The sequence below is a fragment of the Bidens hawaiensis genome, unplaced genomic scaffold (genome assembly GCF_021521415.1).
Source record: "Bidens hawaiensis isolate Kalapana, Puna unplaced genomic scaffold, B.hawaiensis_p1.1 tig00017670_1, whole genome shotgun sequence".
NCBI lineage: Eukaryota > Viridiplantae > Streptophyta > Magnoliopsida > Asterales > Asteraceae > Bidens > Bidens hawaiensis.
This window is the reverse complement of record NW_027492668.1, coordinates 266,145-288,197: the sequence shown is the minus strand read 5'-3', so window position 1 is coordinate 288,197 and position 22,053 is coordinate 266,145. Positions and strand designations below refer to the sequence as shown.

General features: G+C 42.0%; 1 protein-coding gene across 1 annotated transcript; it reads right to left on the bottom strand.

Moving 5' to 3' along the window:
- Positions 1 to 1,570: 1,570 nt before the first annotated feature.
- LOC143554363 (NAC domain-containing protein 2-like) lies at positions 1,571 to 2,969 on the bottom strand. The gene is made up of 3 exons (XM_077044132.1): positions 2,608 to 2,969; positions 2,236 to 2,516; positions 1,571 to 2,148 (listed from the first exon to the last, which is right to left on the bottom strand). Exons 1-3 carry the CDS (start codon positions 2,771 to 2,773, stop codon positions 1,771 to 1,773), a joined length of 825 nt encoding a protein of 274 aa, XP_076900247.1. The 5' UTR covers positions 2,774 to 2,969; the 3' UTR covers positions 1,571 to 1,770.
- Between the last annotated feature and the right edge of the window lie 19,084 nt (positions 2,970 to 22,053).

The following is a 22,053-nucleotide window of genomic DNA, read 5'->3' as shown; positions in this document are numbered from 1 at the left end:
TTATAATTTTAATTTCTATTTTCTTTACTTTTACCTTCCAAGTTAATATTTACTGATCCGTAAAGTACTTTAGTCTTTCATATTTATTTCATACTCTATTATTTTTATATATTGTAAGTTCATAGTATAAATAGTTTTATACTTTGTTTTAAATTATATACATAATATTTATATATATAATTTAAAACAAAGTTTTAACTAGTGAAAACAATTTCTTAAGATCATGTGTAGTGGGGCGCTTTCCCACCCAAAAAGCCCCTAAAAGCGTCGGGAACACGTACCGCCCTCTGGGGCGCTTTGGGGGGGGGGGGGGGGGGGCTCCCCACACAGCGTCGGATTGGGGAGGAAAGGAGGAAGATGATTGGTTGTTTATTTTCTTTTTCTTTTTAATATAAAAATAATTATAAAATATTAATGATAAAATTATTTAAATGAGTTTCATCCACTACACCACTTTAAAAAAACTCTATTATGACGTTGCGTCACATGACGTAAAACGTCTTCATAAGGGATCCATCCACAACACATGGTTTAATAATCTTAGGTGATGTAAACTCTTTCCAAACAAGACTTAATCCCAATTAAAAGTTAACACTTACACCAATACTTTATTTTAATTGGTCCACACCTACTATACCAATTCACCAATTAATTCCATTTAAACTATCCATATTTGTCTAATTCATACCAAAACAAACACGATACATGCAAACGTATGGTTGAAAGTGGTCTTTGATATTTTACTTTTATACCTATCCACATTAATATCACAAATATCTAGCGCCTCCTTTAATTAGTGTATTATACGTGTTATTTTATATAACAGGATGATAAGACTGGTCAAATAATAATAAGTGAAGCACAATTTCAATTAGAATTTGTTATTGTAATAATTGACGTGTTCTCTGATTTTACATTAACACATACGAGTTTTTATATGTTCCATGATTTACAATGAAAGTAATATTCAAGTTTTCTAATTAGGTTAGTTATTTCAAATGAGTTTGGGGTTATTCTAAATAGCTCAATAAAGGGCATCTTTTAAATACTAGAAAATTGAATATGTATTGAAATAGTGTCAAAGAACTCAAGACTTAAGATGCAAATCATAAGTATGATGGTTGCCGGGAATACTTGATAACCACTACGAAGGCACAACGCCTAGTCGCCTCGGCTAGAGTTCATATGGGATTTGGGCTTGGGCTTGGTTTGGCCCGGTGTTATGTCGGTTCTGCAAGCTTAAGTTAAAAAAGAAAAGAAAATGTACTTTTACGGCTATTATATAAGCAACTTACCAACTTTACGTGATTATAAAGATATTTCAGAATAAGTATTCATTCAAAGATATCTTAAGTTTATTCATGAACATAACCCCATCATATAGATCAAATGAACCATAAATTAGAATCATTATGTATATACTAATTCATGCTACAATTATTTATGTGTGTTTTTTCAAGTCATAGTTTCCAAAACGCTAAAATTTCAAAACATGTTATAACCATTGTTTATATATATGGATTTTTCAACCATATTATAATCATTATTTACATACTTATTAGTTTTGCTTCATCAATATTACCAAACCATATTTTATTAGGCCCAAGCTATCATACATTACATCACTAATTAATTGGAAACTAAAGAATTAAACCATTTGAAGTTAACAACTATTGATGATGACAAAATGAACCCCCACCCCAGCACACACCATTTTAATATGTATCAAACTAACATTTTCTTTTATATATGTCAATTCCATTAACATAATCATTGGAAGTGAAGCATTGGATTGTAAAAACTTGTTTGGTTCAAGTAAGCATTCGGATTATCGTCTTCAAACTTGATGACATGAGGTTCCAAGAATCTTGTTTCATGGAACAAAGTTGACGATTGTGGCACTGTGGATCCGATATTATTGTCATAGTTCGTGTTGTGGTCGCCTAGAATATGAGAGATTGAGCCTAAAGTTTCCAACTCCCATAAGTGAGCAAGTGAAAATGTCCTTGGAATTTTCTTTGGTTGTATCTCCATGGCATTGTGATCATCACTAGGGCTGTCTTGAGTGCTTATATGTACTTCTCTTTGTTCCAAAGGTTTTTCGAAACTTTTCTTCTTGTAAATTCGGCATAAGACCCAATCATCCAACTGAAAACCATGTATGGTTAGGTAAGTCTTATGTTCAACTAATTAATTCACCAAAAAAATAAAACGTATATAAAAAAGTGTATATACCCTCATGGATCCAATTTTCTTAATGGGTTGTGATCTTGACTCGTTCAGTCGATATTCATGCATGATCCAGTCAGTCTTAGTACCCTTTGGTGGCCTACCTATGTAGAACACCAAGGATTTCTTTACACCAACATACTTTGATCCGCTATAGATAGTTTTATCTGTCCCTGTGGCCTTCCAATAGCCTGAAACAGCCGCCCTATTTGGGCGTGCCCCATTAGGGTACTTTCTGTCACGTGGAGTAAAGAAATACCATTCTTTTTCTTCGGATTTTGTTTTCTCTACATGTCACAATTTAAAACTATTAACATAACTACATAACTCGTTTACACAACAAGTTATACTATCTATAACTTTGTTTAAATTACTAACCAGGTAACTCCCATGGATCAAACTTGTAAATATCAACCTCCGGGATTATAGAAACCGGACAAGGTTTAGATGACGCTTTGTTCTTTAAGCAAAACATGATTAGCTCCTCATCGGTCGGGTGAAACCGAAAGCCCGGAGGGAGATTAGAGTTATCATTTCTCACCATAATAAAAGGTTATGGAAAGGGTGCTAGAAAAATTTGCTGTGAGAATAAAATAGAAGATAAGTGTGTGCGTTTGAAATGTTTGCTAAGAGAGGTGATGAGAATTTATTTGTGTAAGTTTTTGTCCATTTGTGAAGACTAGAGATTGCTTCATTCTTGATTTTGATTGGTTTTGACTTCTGACTTTTTTATATACATAAAAACAGAGACTTGGCATGTGCAAGATTAGGTTACACACACAACACACAAGTATTATTTTAATATGAATCAGCCATTCCCATATGGGAATATTTCCTTTTCTTTTTTCTTATTTGTGGTGCTTTAACAAACTACTTTTGTATGGGCATACTGAATTAGAAGTCTAAATTAAGATATACATACTTGTTGAAATAATTACCAACATAAGGTAATTAGGATAAATAGTTTTCATGAGAATATGATTTAAGCTCTTGTTGACACTAACAAGGATACCGCAAATGATTAAAATAATTGTATACACATCTTTAGTTGATATAAAAAATAAATATTTCATACGTTGTTGGATGACATAATCTGGTTGAACCAACTAGAGGTGCTAAAATATAGTTAGTTCATCTCTTGATTTTGTGTTGAATGTTGGATTGTTTGTTGATGTTAAGCGTTGTAGAATACGTGTTTGTAACATGTTCGAGTTTTAATTAAAAAATTTGAGATAAAGAAAAAGGAAGTAATATTAGTTAAAAGACTTTAAGAAGCACATAGTAATACTTCATTATAGAGACCAAACTCTCATCTCTTATTTAGATGATGCACAAACAACGTCAGACTAAAGCCTTTGGTAGAGTTATTTAATAACTAAATAAAAAAAATTGAAAATCTTAAGATAGTGATTAAATAATATTATCTTATGGGTTATGATTTGATTATTAAGATTCCTAAGTTGAATAAATGAATGCATACTTTAAGTGGTTGGTTACAATGTAGACTTTTCTAGTCTATCAAGATCATGCCCATCTACCATGTTCTAGTATTAGTAATATATATTATATAAAATTCAAACATAGATAAAAGGTTATTTTTCTATGCTAAGTATAGGAAGTAGAATTTGGATATTGTTAAATTGTTAAAATGTGATGAAATAATATAAAATTTCAAAACCTTAAGCTGTTGGTCCGAGGTTATTGATGAACTGTTATATAAATAGTGTGTATAAGTTAGTTATTACGGTGTCTATAACAATTAACAACAATGTTGCGTTAAAGTGGTTCACATCTATAGCACATGAATACACCATGTGATTACGATGATATGTTCAAATCATTCTTGTCCTAAAAGGCATATTTGTCAATGTTTGTATGAAAAATCACATGTAACTATAATAGCTAGATATTTATAACTTATATATGACTTCAGAGTGATGCTTAAGTGATAACCAATATAAACTTATAACTTAAAAATATGGCTTTTCTCTTTTTATAACTAACGATCATATTGTGACATGTTTAATATTTCAAGAACGCATATACTCACTTTCTACTGAATCATTTGGGTTTATTGGTTTCTCTCTCACATCGTATCCAGAAAAGCCTCGATGATTAAGGAAACATGTGCATCAGAACTGCTTGCACTTCCCATGTACCACTAGGCAAGAGTTAAGTCACTCCTCTAATTATGAGTGTAAATGTGTCAAGTCAACCATGAGCTGTGTTCGAGCTTGTTTTAGTTTGACTTGATTCAATGTTTAGAAAGCTAATCTAAATAACTGACAAACAGCTTTGCTCGTTTACACGCTATGAGTGCCTGAGAAAACAAAACGAGTAAGCCATGCCAAATAAACAAAGCATGGGATAAATATGGGTCCTCATAGGCGGCCCCATACTATTTTTAAAGATTTAATAAATATTTATTCCCACCACTTCTAAAGTATTATTTGATATCTACTATATACGAAACATGTTTGATATCGACTAAAAATAAATAATATGTGATTTCTTTACTCAAGTGGATAAACATTGAGGTAAAAAATAAAAATAAAAACAATAAGAGAAAATTCTCAAAATAGCCCATTTATAGGATGTGGTTTCAAGTTTGTCCCCTCAAATTCAAGTTTCCAACTTTGTTTCTTTGGTATCTCGTCGCGGGCGACATGTTAGCGAACATCGACGATGTCTTAACATAACATAGGGTTGACAATGCGTTATGTTGCTAATATAAGGTAGCAGCGATACGTTAATGTTTAAATCAGGGGTTCCACGATGCGTTAGCTGATAACGCATCGCTGCTACCCTATGTTAGCACCATAAACGTATCTCGTCGCCGGCGACATGTTAACGAACACCAACGATGTGTTAACATAACATAGGGTTGACGATGCGTTTATGTTGCTAACGTAGGGTAGCAACGATGCGTTATCAACTAACGCATCGATGCTACCCTACGTTAGCAACATAACACATCGCCGCTACCCTACGTTAGCAACATAACGCATTGTCAACATAGATTCCGGCCACGTGTCGTTATCCTATTTGTTTTAGTAACGCATCGTCGGTGTTCCCTATCATGTCGTCAGCGACGAGATACCAAAGAGACAGTTAGAATCTTGAATTATGAGAATTTTCCCAAACAATAATACGTTTGTAGAGTTATCCTGCCACGTCATATGTATGAGTTCCTATTGGATGATGCAGTGCCACATGTCGAACCTGATTTCAATCACCTTTTCCACGTGGCGTGACAAGATTGCCAATCTCAATGTACGAGATAAAGATAAAGAAGAACATTACAGCATACCAATCCAATAGTTTGGTGTAAAGGTACGAGAATAAAAATAAAAGAGTAAGATTAATAATATTATGATATTTATTTTATAAAAGTTATCACCAATTGGATAGAAGAAATTATTTTTTCTTCTAAAGTAGTGAGTGAATTGTCAAGGCTTGCAATATATTCTTCTTTATTTTATATATTCGATACTTCTGAGCAAATATTAGAATACTAGTGAAGAGGTAGGTCCCAGCAGAGCCCAGTTGGACCCGCAAGACACCTTAAACAGGGACGTCTGCGCAGAGACCAACTGGATCCGCAGGACCAACCATGCTCAGAGACGTGACGTCCTTACGCGCAGTATGCAAGCTGGTCCCGCAGGAAATGCCTCCCATGGTGAAGGACTCCGCCTGTTCCCGCAGCCTCGGATACAAGCCATGAGGGAAGGCCACCCGCGCAGCATGGCTACACGCACTAGGTACTTAGCTCTCGATCATTCAGTGTCACCTGAAGGAATGAGCAAAGCCGGGAGCAATCCCGCACAGAGGCGGGAGGGGGAATACTCCCGCCCAAATAAGCCAGTCTATACTGAAGGACCTTTTACTATACCTGACGAGGTATGGGCGAAAGATCTGATCAGGGATACGACAGCTCACTGATACAGTATGGCGAGCAGCATGCTACTGTACTGTATCACTATTAAGCCGCTGCCTACTCACCAACTACTGTCATACCACGTGCGTAGCCGGCAGTTGGTGGAAAGGGAATAGTATACAGCAGGCCTGGTCGCTATCAGCCGCTGCCTACCCACCAACTACCAGCAGGGCACGTGCGTAGGCTACTGTTGATGAACAGGAACACTGTTGCAGCCGGCCATACCTCCTTGGAAACCTACCTTCGGCTATAAATACCCCAAATGGTATGATCATCTAAACAGAACATATCTTACTACATTATCATCATATTATACCTGATATCTGCTCTAGCAATCTCTTAATATACTTTTTTATTTAAAGAGCAATCTAGTCTGATTCTCACGCCGGAGGGTGGTCACAAGGAGGAACCCCCCCCCCCTTCTCAGTGACGAGCTCACGGTGTCTGTTTTGCAGGTTATCAGAAGAACCATCTTCCAAGGGTCTAACCCCTCGTGGGAAACAGCTATCCAACCCCCAGGTTACTAGTAATCTGCCCGGGGTCCGGTTAGTGTTTCTTCATTGGCGCCATCCGTGCATAAAGCTAGAACTTTATTTTTCTCCAGTTTTTTCAAACTTCTACAAAGATGGTTAGAGAAACTCCGGTAACCATAACCCCTGCTACTAGGGGGAATACCGGCAACACAGTTTTTACGAACACTACCCCGGCTACCGAAGCCGGGGCAAGTGAAGTAAATTTTACGAACACTACCCCACTTACCAAAGCTGGGGCAAGTGTAGTAAATGATCGCCTACTGGGATCCACCGATACCCAGTTTGAGAAACGAAGACTCCCCCGCCAGACTCTCGATGAAATTAAGGCATGGGCGGAGGCACGACAAAATGAATTCCAGGCTGAGTTGGACGAACGCTTGCGTTCCGTACAACAGGCCGACGAATTCGAATACTGGGAGGATGACTCGGAGGAATCCGACTCCGACGCGAACCCTCGCCATAGGGCAAAAGGGAAGCGTAAGGAAACGGAATCCCAACCGAAAAGGCATTTTGGACAAGCCTTCAAACCAAAAAGCACAGGTGGAAGTCCACGAGACTTCTCTAAAACGTTCAGACCAAACGTTGCAAATGCAGGAACGTCCAAATTTGCAAGGGACATTGCTGAAGCAATCGCCCAAAGAGTGCCAAACAAATGCCCAACATAGGCACATATGACGGTATATCTGATCCAGACGATCATTTGAACAGGTTCATAGCAGGGGCAACCGTCAGCAATTGGACGGAACCCACGTGGTGTTACATGTTCCAAATGACGCTGGTTGGGGCTGCTAGAGCATGGTTCGATCGTCTACCGGTCAACCACATCTACGACTGGGCAGACTTCCAACAGAAGTTTAGCCAACACTTCAGCCAGCAACGGAAGTATACCGAGGAGCAATGGACAATCCTCAAATGCATACGAGAGGAAGACGAATCTCTGCCAAACTTCATCACTCGCTTCAACTCAAAGAAGCTAAGTTTGGGCAATATCAGTGAAGATCTTGTTCGCGCTGCCTTCATCCAGGGCGCACATGACCCAGAGCTCATCCGCACCCTAACGGGTAAAGATGGCATGCCATCCACATGGGATGGCATCATGACAGCGGTAAAACGCTATGCGGAAACAGAGAAGCAACTGGGTAGAGATCTCCCACAGAGCACAAACCTCTACACCCAGAGGACGAGAGAAGACAACGTCCTCACCGCCCGACTAAATAAAAAACGAAAGCTAGGCATCTGGCAGTCAAGGGTAAACTTTGACACCTCATCCGGCTTGCAAAATCGGTTGGGCGGAAGGGATAATGTACAGTCGCACCGGAACTCCAGATGGACGCCACTCACCAAAAGCGTCACTGAGATATTCGCCACTGAAGGGCTCCCATGGCCAAAACCGCCAATAATCCGACATCGTCACGATGCAGATCGGAGCAAATACTGTGACTTTCACAAGACAAAGGGCCACAACACTGAAGAATGCATAGATGTAAAAGATATGGTCGAAGCATTTGTCAGAGATGGGACGCTCGCGCACCTCGTGGCGTAATAAAGGCTGAGCAAGCGGGTGCGTATAGAACCCCAGCTGGGGAAAACACGAATCAATTCCAGCTTCAAAATCGAGACTACATGCTGCGTAAAGAACGAGATCCCGAACCAGGTGCGTATCGGCTCGATGGCACTCCCATCCCAACAAGGAAGGGAGCTCATTTACACAGTTTGCATGTAAATCAATTCCAATTTGTAAAGAAAAGGCCAAGAGCCACTTCTAATGGAAATGATTCTCTTTTAAGAATATCGAAGCTGATGATTTTACATTTATACTTTTCTGGACACTAATATGCCGGTTTTCACCGCATAATTACGTGAAGACATTGCATGGGAAGGCGGTCCTACCCGCACGAACCCAATAACGTGATAAACCTTCACGCAGGTCAGTTGAAGGGGAAAAAGTTCAGCACCCAAAAATGAAAGTGCCGGTCTATCCGCATGAATCATTAACGAAACTGAATAATAACCTATCAACAACCGCGCGTCGAACGGTTAAAACTATCCAACACTGGTGACGGCATTCACATTGCGTGAAGTCGTTGCGTGGGAAGGCGGTCTTACCCGCACGAACCCAATAACGTGGCAAACCTTCACGCAGGTCAGTTGAAGGAGTTCAATTATCCCATTAAATGAAAGTGTCGGTCTATCCGCATGAATCATGAAAGGAAAATGAACACTAACCTATCGACAACCGCGCGTCGAACGGTTCAAAACAAAATTCTTAAAAAGGATAAGGAAAACCTACACGCAGGTCAGGTAAGGGTAAAGTTTTGCCATCCTACTAAGTGCAAGTGACGGTTCTACCCGCACAATCACGAAAGAGGAAGCAAAACTTCACACCTATTATCAACCACGTTCAAAGGTTAACTTATCCTCGAAAGGTAAGAAAAACCTACACGCAGGTCAGATAAGGGTAAAGTTTTTCCATCCTACTAAGTGCAAGTGACGGTTCTACCCGCACAATCACGAAAGAGGAAGCAAAACTTCACACCTATTATCAACCACGTTCAAAGGGTAACTTATCCTCAAAAGGTAAGAAAAACCTACACGCAGGTTAGATAAAAGTTAAAGTTTAGCCATCTCACCAAGTGCAAGTGACGGTTCTACCCGCACAATCACGAAGGAAGAAGCGAAACTTTAACCCACTATCAACCACGTTCAAAGGTTAACTTATCCTAAATACTTAGAAATGAGGAAAACCTGCACGCAGGTCAGATAAAGGTTAAAGTTTAGCCATCCTACCAAGTGCAAGTGACGGTTCTACCCGCACAATCACGAAAGAGGAAGCGAAACTTTAACCCATCATCAACCACGTTCAAGAGGTTAACTTATTCTAGAACACTTGGAAAATTGCTAACTTAAACTAAGTATGCAAGTCATGAGTTTATAAAGCAAGGAATCCAAAGAAGGAAATAACAATCTTATACGCAAAAAAGATTTATATTTCAATAATATATTACAAGAATGGCCGGGTTACTACCCGCCTAGAAGAGAATCTATACAAGTTTAAGCAATGGAAAGGGATCTTCGGGGTCAAGCTTCAGGGCCGCCTCCACTAGGACCCGCTCCGTCAGAAGAACGGGGTGGTTCGAGGAAAGCTTTGAGGACAGCTAACCCATCATCAGCAACAGCTACTTCATCCACCTTTTCCACCACTGGATGCGGGAAGGCGGCGTATTGGTTCAATGCTTGGTCGTAAATGGCTTCGGTATCCACATCGAACAAAGGGAAGTTGGAAGGCGGGACGCCTTTCTCAACAAACCCTAGACCAAGCATGAAGCCGGCCTTTTCCCCATCATCATGAGAAGCGTTGAGGGCTGCGGTCATAGCATCATCGTAGGAGGTCTCTGAAAAGACCCGACGCACAACCTACAGAAAAAAATACATTAGAACCTTTTCTTACAAAAGAAATGCGTGAAGATAAATCTAAACATACCTGAGGCAACGCTTCTCGAAGAAGCCATCGGAGGGCAGCTTGAGCTTCGGTATGGGCGCGTTCGGCTTCGCTCTTGTTAAGGTTGGCAAGTAAAACTTCCTTAGCGGCAGCCTCTTCGACGCCCTTAAGCTTCCGCTGGGTCTGGTCAAGCACCCCCCTTTGGTCCAGGATTTCCTGGAGTTTCTTGGCATCTTCCATTGCCAAGGCATCATGAGCGCGTTGGAGAGCCTCTAATTTGGCCTTGAGCTCCTCATTCTCCACACGCAAAGGCTCAGCAACGGCTTCAGCCTTGGCAGCCCTCTCGGTTGCGTTTCGCGCAGTCTCCCTGGCCAGCCGAAGCTGTTCATTCACAGCTTGGGCAGCCTTGGAGCGGGCCTCGAGTCGCGCCTGAACTTCAACCTCGAGGGCCTTGAAGGCCTTCTCCTTGTCGGCGGCAGCTGCCGCCAGCTGTTGGTTCTCCTCCCGAAGAGCACGCGCCTCAGATTTGTCCTTGGCGTGAGCTGCTTTCAACTTGTCGTTTTCACGACAAAGCAGCTCGACGCGCGGCTGCATCCGGGCCTGGAGAACCCGAAGCTCATTAGTTAGCCTACCCTCCTGGTAGCTAACCATGGCTTCCCCCAACGCACCCGGAGGAGCAGCGTGGCGAGCCCAGTCCACGCACTCCACGGGTGTGCGAAGGGTTGTTCCTCGGCGTATGTTCCATCGAGGAACATACACTTCATTGGAATCCGACACTGCAAAAGAAACAAAAGCAGTAAGGAAAAGATGATGAAAAACATAAGGGAAAAAGAAAGGAACCCTACGCACCTGTAGGGTCAATGACAGGCCGATAGCCGCCAAACCCATCACCTGAACCTAAAGGAAATCCATCCAACAGGTCAGGCAGACGGGAAGGTGGCAAAGATCGGCGTGAAGCCCTGCGCGTACCTGATGGTCCGGCCATCGGTGCCGGTGGCGCGGGCATGGTGGCAGCCGCCGTGGTCGCCGTCGTGGTCTCCGCCGCGGTCGCCGCCTCCTTAAAAGCAGCAGTAACCGCCGGTTCCGTGAAGGATGCTGTAAAAATCGCACTCACGGCCGGCGGTGACGTCATCTCGGCCGGAACAGTTGGCTCGACGGAACGAGCAACTGGACCAGCGGATGCAGGCGCAGGCGACTGGGTCGACGCCTCAGGAAGGCTGACCGAGCCTACCGTCATTGGCGAGGAGGTACTCCCCTGCGTTTCACCCAGGATTGCGTCAACATCCACGCCTGCACAAAGAAGAAAGTGAAAAGAAAATTATGAAGTGACAAATCTACAAAGGCATTATGATTATACTTACGGGTTTTCTTGACCCTGAACGTACGGACGGGCGGGGAGGAACCCGATGGAGCCGGCCTCTTGGTACCGGTCACCGTCGTCTTCGTTGGTTCTCCGGAGGTAACGGTCGTAGCCTCCGGAGCAGTGGTCTTCTCACCACCGGGCTTCCCCGCCACCTCTTCACTATCTGACTCCGTGTCAGATAGAACCACTGGATCAGCTGTGGCCTTCTCCTTCCCCTTCACGCCGGCAGCAGTCTTCTTCTTCCGCACAAGGGGATGACCATCTGCGGTTTCCTCAGAAGACAGGATGTAAGGATTTTCAGCAACGGGTACAGCATTGAGGGGTTCAGGATAGAATATCTCCTTACCTGGCCGCCGGTGGCTCAGGATCTCTTGGCCCGGCGGATAGACCTCCACAAACCTATCCGCCGTTTGCTCCAGGATGGGCAACTCATTGTCATCCAGAGCACGAGTGCCTACCCGCACAGGACTGTCAGCTTCCCGCGGGAACAGGAGCGACTCCAAATTATTCCCCTCTGAAAGAAAAAGAAACAGTTAGAAAATTAACTAATATCAGCAAGAAAGACAAGACATACCATAAGGAATAGAGTTCAAACCATATTCAAGAAGGATGGGAAACCGGGACGCATCCTTCCATACCCGGCTCATCCCCAGCAGCACCATCCCGGACTCCGCAAACCGGTAAACCGGAGATTGGACCCGGGATATCTTCGCGAACCATTCCGCCTCCTGGTAGCTGGAAGCGTGAAGGCTCGGAAGCGCTTGACCCTTCTTGAACTTCATAGCAATGGGGATGGCGCGGGCAGAGATGTAGAAGAACTCCCGCTTCCACGATCGGAGACTGCGCTCGGTCACGCAGATCTTCAAACCCTTAATACGGGTTGTCAGGGTGTACCACCCCTGGACGCACCTCCAAGTATAGAAGGTCATCAGGCGGTCCACGTAGGGCTCAATACCCAGAATCCGGCACACCCACTCGAAGTGCCGGACCTTGGCAATCGCCATCGGATGCACCTCGGTCAGGTGCACACCGTGCCTCTCCAGGACACGATACATAAACTTTGTCAATGGAAACCTAAGGTTCCCATAAACAAAGAATGCAGCATATACCCCGATCTTGCCACTGGGGGCATCGTACACAGTCTGGTGGGATTCAGGAAACTCAGGCTCGAGAGACTCGAGCATGAACTTCCTGACTATGTACTGGTACTGATCGAGAGGTAGAGCACACTGGCACTCGCCAGCAGTACTCCTATCGTCGGCTACAGCTTCAGCATCATGAGAAGACATTTTTGCAAAAAGAACAGTGATTTCGGGAAAATGCTTGCCTGAAAAAGGGGAGTATTTGCCGGAAATCACTAAGAAGAAGAAGAAGAGAGGTGAAAGTGTGGATTACAAAGGGGCCTCTCCCCCTTTATATACTAATCGCAATTAATGCGGTGAATTTAATGCGGAGGAGAGAGAAATCGAAGGTGCAATGAAACTATGACACGTGGCAAAAAGCAGGCTGGCAACAGCTGTTGACAGGACGTGTGCCAGTAATTTCGCGGCCACGCGCCCGAAAAATCGTGCCCACGCGCCAGGAAAAGCGTCTGGAATGACCATGTTCTGTCACGTCACCATAACTTCCTGCACGTCCTGACACAGTCAGAAGAAACCGTCGCACGACGTTTCAGAGGTTTGGACTGTTCTTATCTTTCCACCAACCCTTCGAATTTCAAAATTCAAAATTTGAAAAATATTAAAAAGTAAGCGGGAAAATACCCCTTACCCCTTGGCAAACAAGTAACCGTTAGACGGATGCGGGTACAGTGTAAAGGCAAAACCCTTCACATACCTAGCACCCGCAGGGAATTGAAGCCAAGTAAACCTTGGCGAACAAGTAACCGTTAGACGGATGCGGGTACAGTGTAAAGGCAAAACCCTTCACATACCTAGCACCCGCAGGGAATTGAAGCCAAGTAAACCTTGGCGAACAAATAACCGTTAGACGGATGCGGGTACAGTGTAAAGGCAAAACCCTTCACATACCGAGCACCCGCAGGGAATTGAAGCCAAATATTCCTCGGCAACCAAGTAACTATAAGACAGGTGCGGGTACAGTGTAAAGGCAAAACCCTTCACATACCTAGCACCTGCAGGGAATTGACGCTAGGAATACCTTGGAAGTAAAGTAACCGTAAGACGAGCGCTGGTACAGTGTTAAGGCAAAACCCTTCACATACCTAGCGCTCCGCTGGGAATTGAAACCAGGAAGGATCTTCTGGGCAATGCTTGCGGAAACGGAAATAACATCCCCGCATAGCGGGAACGTGGAGAACTACGTTGTTTGAAGTTCCAGGATGGAATTGGTGGTTTTAACATAATTGATCACTATGTTCAAAACTACCAAAACCTCATGGAGAATCCACACAACTGGGACTCAATGCTCCTGACTTGCGAGGAGGTTACAGACCTACCCGCATCATACCCAAAGACCAAGCAGGAAACTCGGGCATTTCTGCAAGTGACAAGGACTTCCCATGGAAAACCTTACAAAACCCTTTTCAAAACCCTTTGCTTAAGTCCAAAAGTTCACCTCACTTTATTAAACACGCATGAGAAGAACATTGGACTGGGGGGACTTGAAGAGGTAGGTCCCAGCAGAGCCCAGTTGGACCCGCAAGACACCTTAAACAGGGACGTCTGCGCAGAGACCAACTGGATCCGCAGGACCAACCATGCTCAGAGACGTGACGTCCTTACGCGCAGTATGCAAGCTGGTCCCGCAGGAAATGCCTCCCATGGTGAAGGACTCCGCCTGTTCCCGCAGCCTCGGATACAAGCCATGAGGGAAGGCCACCCGCGCAGCATGGCTACACGCACTAGGTACTTAGCTCTCGATCATTCAGTGTCACCTGAAGGAATGAGCAAAGCCGGGAGCAATCCCGCACAGAGGCGGGAGGGGGAATACTCCCGCCCAAATAAGCCAGTCTATACTGAAGGACCTTTTACTATACCTGACGAGGTATGGGCGAAAGATCTGATCAGGGATACGACAGCTCACTGATACAGTATGGCGAGCAGCATGCTACTGTACTGTATCACTATTAAGCCGCTGCCTACTCACCAACTACTGTCATACCACGTGCGTAGCCGGCAGTTGGTGGAAAGGGAATAGTATACAGCAGGCCTGGTCGCTATCAGCCGCTGCCTACCCACCAACTACCAGCAGGGCACGTGCGTAGGCTACTGTTGATAAACAGGAACACTGTTGCAGCCGGCCATACCTCCTTGGAAACCTACCTTCGGCTATAAATACCCCAAATGGTATGATCATCTAAACAGAACATATCTTACTACATTATCATCATATTATACCTGATATCTGCTCTAGCAATCTCTTAATATACTTTTTTATTTAAAGAGCAATCTAGTCTGATTCTCACGCCGGAGGGTGGTCACAAGGAGGAACCCCCCCCCCCTTCTCAGTGACGAGCTCACGGTGTCTGTTTTGCAGGTTATCAGAAGAACCATCTTCCAAGGGTCTAACCCCTCGTGGGAAACAGCTATCCAACCCCCAGGTTACTAGTAATCTGCCCGGGGTCCGGTTAGTGTTTCTTCAACTAGTAAGTTTAAAAATTTGTTTAAGATACATCTGAATTTTTTTCTAGATCTGTTAGTGAATGTGGTTTTTGTTGAGGCATAAATTAGTGAAGACGAGTATGAGGTGTTTGTTTTGAGTTTGTGTCTTGAGTAATATTTCAATTTTGATTTCAAAACTTATTAATTATTTTATGACAGAATTACAAATTTTGTCCTTTAAAAAAAGCCAAATTACGGTTCGTGTCCTTTTTTTAGTTTCCTTGCAGGCGGTGTACTTTAAACTTTTTTTTCCTACAAGTTTTGTCCTTTACGCTAACTGGGTTAGAAAAACTCAGTTAAATACCCTCACGTGAGGCGCATGTGAGGGTATTTTGGTCTTTTCAATGAAGTGGTTAAAATATATTTAATATATATTTAATAATTAATATTTATAAAATAAACTCTCTCTCTCTCTCTCTCCAACCCATCTCCATCTCATCTCAGATTCATCATCACCACTCTCCCGGCCACCATCACCACCGCCACCACCTGCAAGGCTGCAAGTCTGCAACACCCAACATCACCACCGCTTATCCCCACCAACAAGTGTCACCATCTCTGTGACCACCATTAGATCCGACCACCACTTATCCCGACCACCCTGCAACACCAAACTGCTTAGAACCCACAAACCCAGATCCAACTCGCCGGAGAACCCGTAAACCCAGATTCCGGTCAAACTCGCCGGAGAAGACACAAACCCAGATCCATCTTCCAGATCCAACTCGCCGGAGAACCCACAAACCCAGATCCATCTTCACCGCCGCCACCAACCACTCCGGCCACCACCACAGCTCCGCCACCACCGCTCCATCTCCGTCACTGCTTATTCGCCACCACCACAGCTCCGCCACCACCGCTCCAGCTCCGACCACTCTTATATTTTTGTTCATGACATCTAGTAGAGATCCCGGTATAGTCCCGAGAAACGCGTCACCACCCGACCCTGATGAAGTTTATGATATGCACACCCCTTCAATGGAGTGGATTCATGGAACAACTCCTCATTTAAGATTACCGAGAACAAAAGACGTTATTGTCAAACATCTGGTGTGCATTCCGATTTGTTATTTTAAAAAATTCACTCAGACGAAATGAGGAGATTTCAGAGGGGATTGGTTTTTAAGGGTGGTTGCCCTCCTCTGTGTCAACTCCGATTTTGACTTTTTTTAAAGTCAAACATCACGCCAATGATTTTCTTCACAAACCAACAACCCTTAATATTTTATGACAATGGCTGCTACTACTGTCTACATTATTATTATTATTATTATTATTATTATTATTATTATGACCCGTGTACTAACAGGCTATGATGATGATATTATTTCAATGTGCCTGAGTGAAATCGAACAAAGTTGAGATTATCTGTATCTTGGCGGGGCAACCCGGATGGTCATGTGATTGACTTTGCGCTTTCACATGGCAACCGGTAAGTAACTATGCAGCCATGGCGGATTTATCCTCTTTGCTAGATTGTTTACAGATCTAAGCCTCGTAATTGTTTTGTCCCAATTTTTAGTCACTCCATGGGCGGAGTGGTTGTGGTATGGTGATGGTGGTGGCGCAGAGAGAGAAATAAGAGAGAAAGGAGGGGAAGGTAAAGATCTGCAAAATGAAGAAGAAGAAGAAGTTGCAGGGTAGGCAAAAAGACCAATATGCCCTCACATGCACCTCACGTGAGGGGATTTAACTGACTTTTTCTAACCCAGTTAGCGTAAATGACAAAACTTGTAGAAAAAAAAAGTTTAAAGTACACCGCCTGCAAGGAAACTAAAAAAAGGACACGAACCGTAATTCGTCTTATTTTAAAGGACAAAATTTGTAATTGGGTCTTATTTTATTGTTATATATTATTTGTTATATATAAATACACATGCAATAATATTTAGCATGTAACATGTTTATATACACAACTTAGTCAATTAAGTTCACAAAACCTAATCAAGCTTTAAATATGAACTTCGGATTCAAATTAACTCGTTCTTTAAATGATCTTCAATTTAGACTTCGAATAAACTCGAATCTATTAACTCATTTTGGCTTAACTTATTTAGATTTTTAGTTTTGTTAAACTCGAGTGTGTTCTCTCATTCCTTTTATCATTGGTTGTTAAAAGGAACAGATTACATTAAATGCGGACCTTATAAAACAATTATACATTCTCCTGGTTTTTTTAGTTAAATAGCTATTTTGTTTTATTTATTTAAAATCAAATCAACAAAAGAAAAGAAAATAATAAAACAAAACCGAACTCAATTAATCCATTCTTTTCTTCGATTACGAAATGTTAATTTTGATAAAGTATATACTAAGTACTGCGCCTTTATCATAAAGGGGATGCGCAATAATGGGTTCTTTTTCTTTATGATATATCATAACGTGTTTAATATATCACAAATTTTAAGTAAAAGAACTATGAAATCGTATAATGCACTTCTACGTGATTTTTATTAGATATGATATAAGAGTTAGAAAGAGAGTGCGGTGCGTGATTACATATTCTCTTGTGTATAGTTAAATCAAAAGATACATGTGTTTATATAGTTACGATAGTTCTTAACTAAGATATGTTTTTTATTGAATGAACGCTTCTATGTATAATACAATTATAAAAAAAATTAGTTATTATATTTGATAAATTAAATATTTATGATAAGTGGATAAGTATATCCATTTCAAGCCAACCCAGCTTTCGTTCATCTTTATAAAAGTTATTTTTTTTTAATTTGAAGTTGTTTTAACTTGTTATAAACCAGTGTATATATAATTATGCGTCGCGTGACCAAGTAGAATCAAATATGATATATATTAGAATATAATGAAGATAAATTATATTTGTAACTATCCACAATGGGTGTGGGTGGATATTGCATGGCAAGTTGATTAAGACAATACGACCTTAATTTAACCACTAATTAACCACACATGATTAATCACGTGTCATCTGATTAGTTAAAAGTGTTGTTATTAAGTTATCTGTTTTTGTTAATCTCCTATGTAAATAAGATAGTATTACATGATTGACACTTGGTGTTGTTTTTCAGTCTACATCTTCCAAAGATTAGATAACATGAGAAAAAGATATGTGAAGTACATGTTCAATGAACTTGTAAACTTTATCCTATAAGATCAATGCAAATGCCCTCAACTATTGAGTTATCATTTTATCTATAATATTCAAAGATGCCAAAGTATAAAGTTTTTGAAAGTAATGTTTTTGTTTTTTATGTTTTACTTCCATGAATACACTCCAGAACACATATTTTGAAGGCTAATTGCATAGTATATATAAATAGACAAGATTTTTACAAGAGACTGGTTATCGAACCGACTGTTTTACTGGTTTATTATTCAAGCCATTTTAAAAACGAGATAACGTCATAAACATCTAGTATTTAAATATACATGTATAACATTTTTTTAAGTGGAACTATTTTATAATTTTACATGAATTTGCAGAGTGAAAACTTATGATGTACAAAGTAATAAATGAATTGGAAAATAAGATTTTCAAATTAAAAAAAAAAGTTCGAAATTTTTTTAAAATCTGACCCAGCCACTTGATGTTTCTCGCCTATTGAACCAGTTAGCATCATAACCAATCAATCCAAGTAAGCACGGCAATAGAATACTCAACCAAACCAAATATGTAGGTGATTTCAGTATGACAGACCGATCGAAAATGGTTTTAAGAAGATTATGCATGCAAACTTATAAATAGCATATCAAGCTGTTCATACCAAAGAGCTTCTAGTCTAGTGGGTGACGGAGTTGACGTTCTATAGAACATTTTTTTATTAACTACCATATTTATTAATAATTTTAAAAAATCCTTCCCAAAATGGAAATGTGAAAATTTTGTGTAATGATTGAAATAGACAAGGCCAATTGAGTCTAAAAATGTATATAACTTACAAATAATTGAACAAAAATAATAGAGGTGTAGTGGAGGATAAGTTCATCACCATCTTTTATATATAACATCAAGAAAAAGGAAAATATCCATACAACTCATGCACCTTTTCTTGCATCTAGAATAAAAATCGTGATTGACATTTGTCTTAATTAGCATAAGATATTATTTATATCCCAAATTAAAGTGAATACAAAAAATGAACTATTTCCTTAAATCAATCCACTAAAGATAAGAGAGAAATAGACTTAATAATAAGTTTATGTTATAAATATATATTATTGTGGTTATCAATACCAAATATAGTTAGGCTTTTTCTCCAAGTTATCTTCTCCTATATATGCATATCATTGTATCATATTGTAGAACACACCTATTAATGAAATCTCTCTCTCTGTTTCTCCCTACATCTATTTCTCATATTGTTTTAGCTATTAGGCTTGTTTACAACACGTTATCAGCACGAGTCTCACAAGAACACTAATCCCCTCATATCACACAAAACCCAACCGCCACTTTCAACTCAAGTCATCGTCATTGGCCAAGTAGGGTAATCTCCGAATCAGGTCAGCAAATTGAATCTTTGATTTCATTATGAACATGACTATTGAGCTTTAATATATTGGGGTGGGTTGATTTGTGCGACTGAAACAACTAGTGAAGAAACACTAACCGGACCCCGGGCAGATTACGGATAACCTGGGGGTTAGATAGATGTTTCCCACGAGGGGTTAGACCCAGAGAAGATGGTTCTTCTGATAACCTGCAAAACAGACACCGTGAGCTTGTCACTGAGAAGGGGGGGGGGGTTCCTCCTTGTGACCACCCTCCGGCGTGAGAATCAGACTAGATTGCTCTTTAAATATAAATGTATATTAAGAGATTGCTAGAGCGGATATCAGGTATAATATGATGATACAAGATAAGATGTGATGGTCATACCATTTGTGGTATTTATAGCCGAATGTAGGTTTCCAAGGAGGTGTGGCCGGCTGCAACAGTGTTCCTGTTCCACCAACAGTGGCCTACGCACGTGCCCTGCTGGTAGTTGGTGGGTAGGCAGCGGCTGATAGTGACCAGGCCTGCTGTGTACTATTCCTTTTCCACCAACTGCCGGCTACGCACGTGGTATGGCAGTAGTTGGTGAGTAGGCAGCGGCTAATAGTGACACAGTACAGGAGCATGCTGCTCGCCATACTGTTGTCAATAAGCTGTCGTATCTTTAGTCAGATCTTTTTCCCATACCTCGTCAGGTACAGTACAGAAGATCTTCCCGTATCGTACGGACTGGCTTATTTGGGCGGGAGTATTCCCCCTCCCGCCCTTGTGCGGGATTGTTCCCGGCTTTGCTCATTCCCTCAGGTGACACTGAGTGATTGAGAGCTAAGTGCCTTGTGCGTGTAGCCTTGCTGCGCGGGTGGCCTTCCCTGATGGATTGTATCCGAGGCTGCGGGGACAGGCGGAGTCCTTCACCATTGGGAGGCATTTCCTGCGGGACCAGCTTGCGTACTGCGCGTAAGGACGTCACGTCTCTGAGCATGGTTGGTCCTGCGGATCCAGTTGGTTTCTGCGCAGACGTTCCTCTTCAAGGTGAGTCTTGCGGGTCCAACTGGGCTCTGCTGGGACCTACCTCTTCAAGTCCCCCCAGTCCAATGTTCTTCTCATGAGTGTTTAATAAAGTGAGGTGAACTTTTGGACTTAAGCAAAGGGTTTTTGAAAAGAGTTTTTTAAGGTTTTCCATTGGGATTCCTCCCGCGGAAGTCCTTGTCACTTGCAGAAATGCCCGAGTTTCCTGCTTGGTCTTTGGGTATGATGCGGGTAGGCTGTAACCTCCTCGCCAGTCAGGAGCGTTGAGTCCCACTTGTGTGGATTCTCCATGAGGTTTTGGTAGTTTTGAACATAGTGATCAATTATGTTAAAACCACCAATCCCATCCTGGAGCTTCAAACAACGTAGTACTCGACGTTCCCGCTATGCGGGGATGTTATTTCCGTTTCCGCAAGCATTGCCCAGAAGATCCTTCTTGGTTTCAATTCCCAGCGGAGCGCTAGGTATGTGAAGGGTTTTACCTTAACACTGTACATGCGCTCGTCTTACGGTTACTTTACTTCCAAGGTATTCCTGGCGTCAATTCCCTGCGGGTGCTAGGTATGTGAAGGGTTTTGCCTTTACACTGTACCCACACCCGTCTTATAGTTACTTGGTTGCCGAGGTATACTTGGCTTCAATTCCCTGCGGTTGCTAGGTATGTGAAGGGTTTTGCCTTTACACTGTACCCGCATCCGTCTTACGGTTACTTGTTCGCCAAGGTTTACTTGGCTTCAATTCCCTGCGGGTGCTAGGTATGTGAAGGGTTTTGCCTTAACACTGTACCCGCATCCGTCTTACGGTTACTTGTTTGCCAAGGTTTTCTTGGCTTCAATTCCCTGCGGGTGCTAGGCATGTGAAGGGTTTTGCCTTAACAATGTACCCGCAGCCGTCTTACGGTTACTTGTTTGCCAATGTTTTCTTGACTTCAATTCCCTGCGGGTGCTAGGCATGTGAAGGGTTTTGCCTTAACACTGTACCCGCAGCCGTCTTACGGTTACTTGTTTGCCAAGGTAAGGGGTATTTTCCCGCCTACTTTTTAATCTTTTTGAATTTTGAATTTTGAAGAGTTGGTGGAAAGATAAGAACAGTCCAAAACTCTGAAACGTCGTGCGACGGTTTCTTCTGACTGTGTCAGATCGTGCAGGAAGTTATGGTGACGTGACAGTACATGGTCATTCCAGACGCTTTTTCAGGCGCGTGGGCGCGATTTTTCGGGCGCGTGGCCGCGAAATTAATGGTACGCGTCCTGTCAACAGCTGTTGCCAGCTTGCTTTTTGCCACGTGTCATAGTTTCATTGCACCTTCATTTTCTCTCTCTTCCGCATTAATTTCATCGCATTAATTGCGATTAGTATATAAAGGGGTAGAGGGCTCTTTGTAATTCACACTTTCACTCTTCTCTTCATCTTTTAAGCGATTTCCG

Coding starts and splice junctions, on each gene's coding strand:
- LOC143554363 (XM_077044132.1), bottom strand. CDS start 2,773: ATGGTGAGAAATGATAACTCTAATCTCCCTCCGGGCTTTCGGTTTCAC. Junction 2,517..2,607: donor TGATCCATGGGAGTTACCTG/GTTAGTAATTTA, acceptor TGTGACATGTAG/AGAAAACAAAATCCGAAGAA. Junction 2,149..2,235: donor AGAAAATTGGATCCATGAGG/GTATATACACTT, acceptor CATGGTTTTCAG/TTGGATGATTGGGTCTTATG.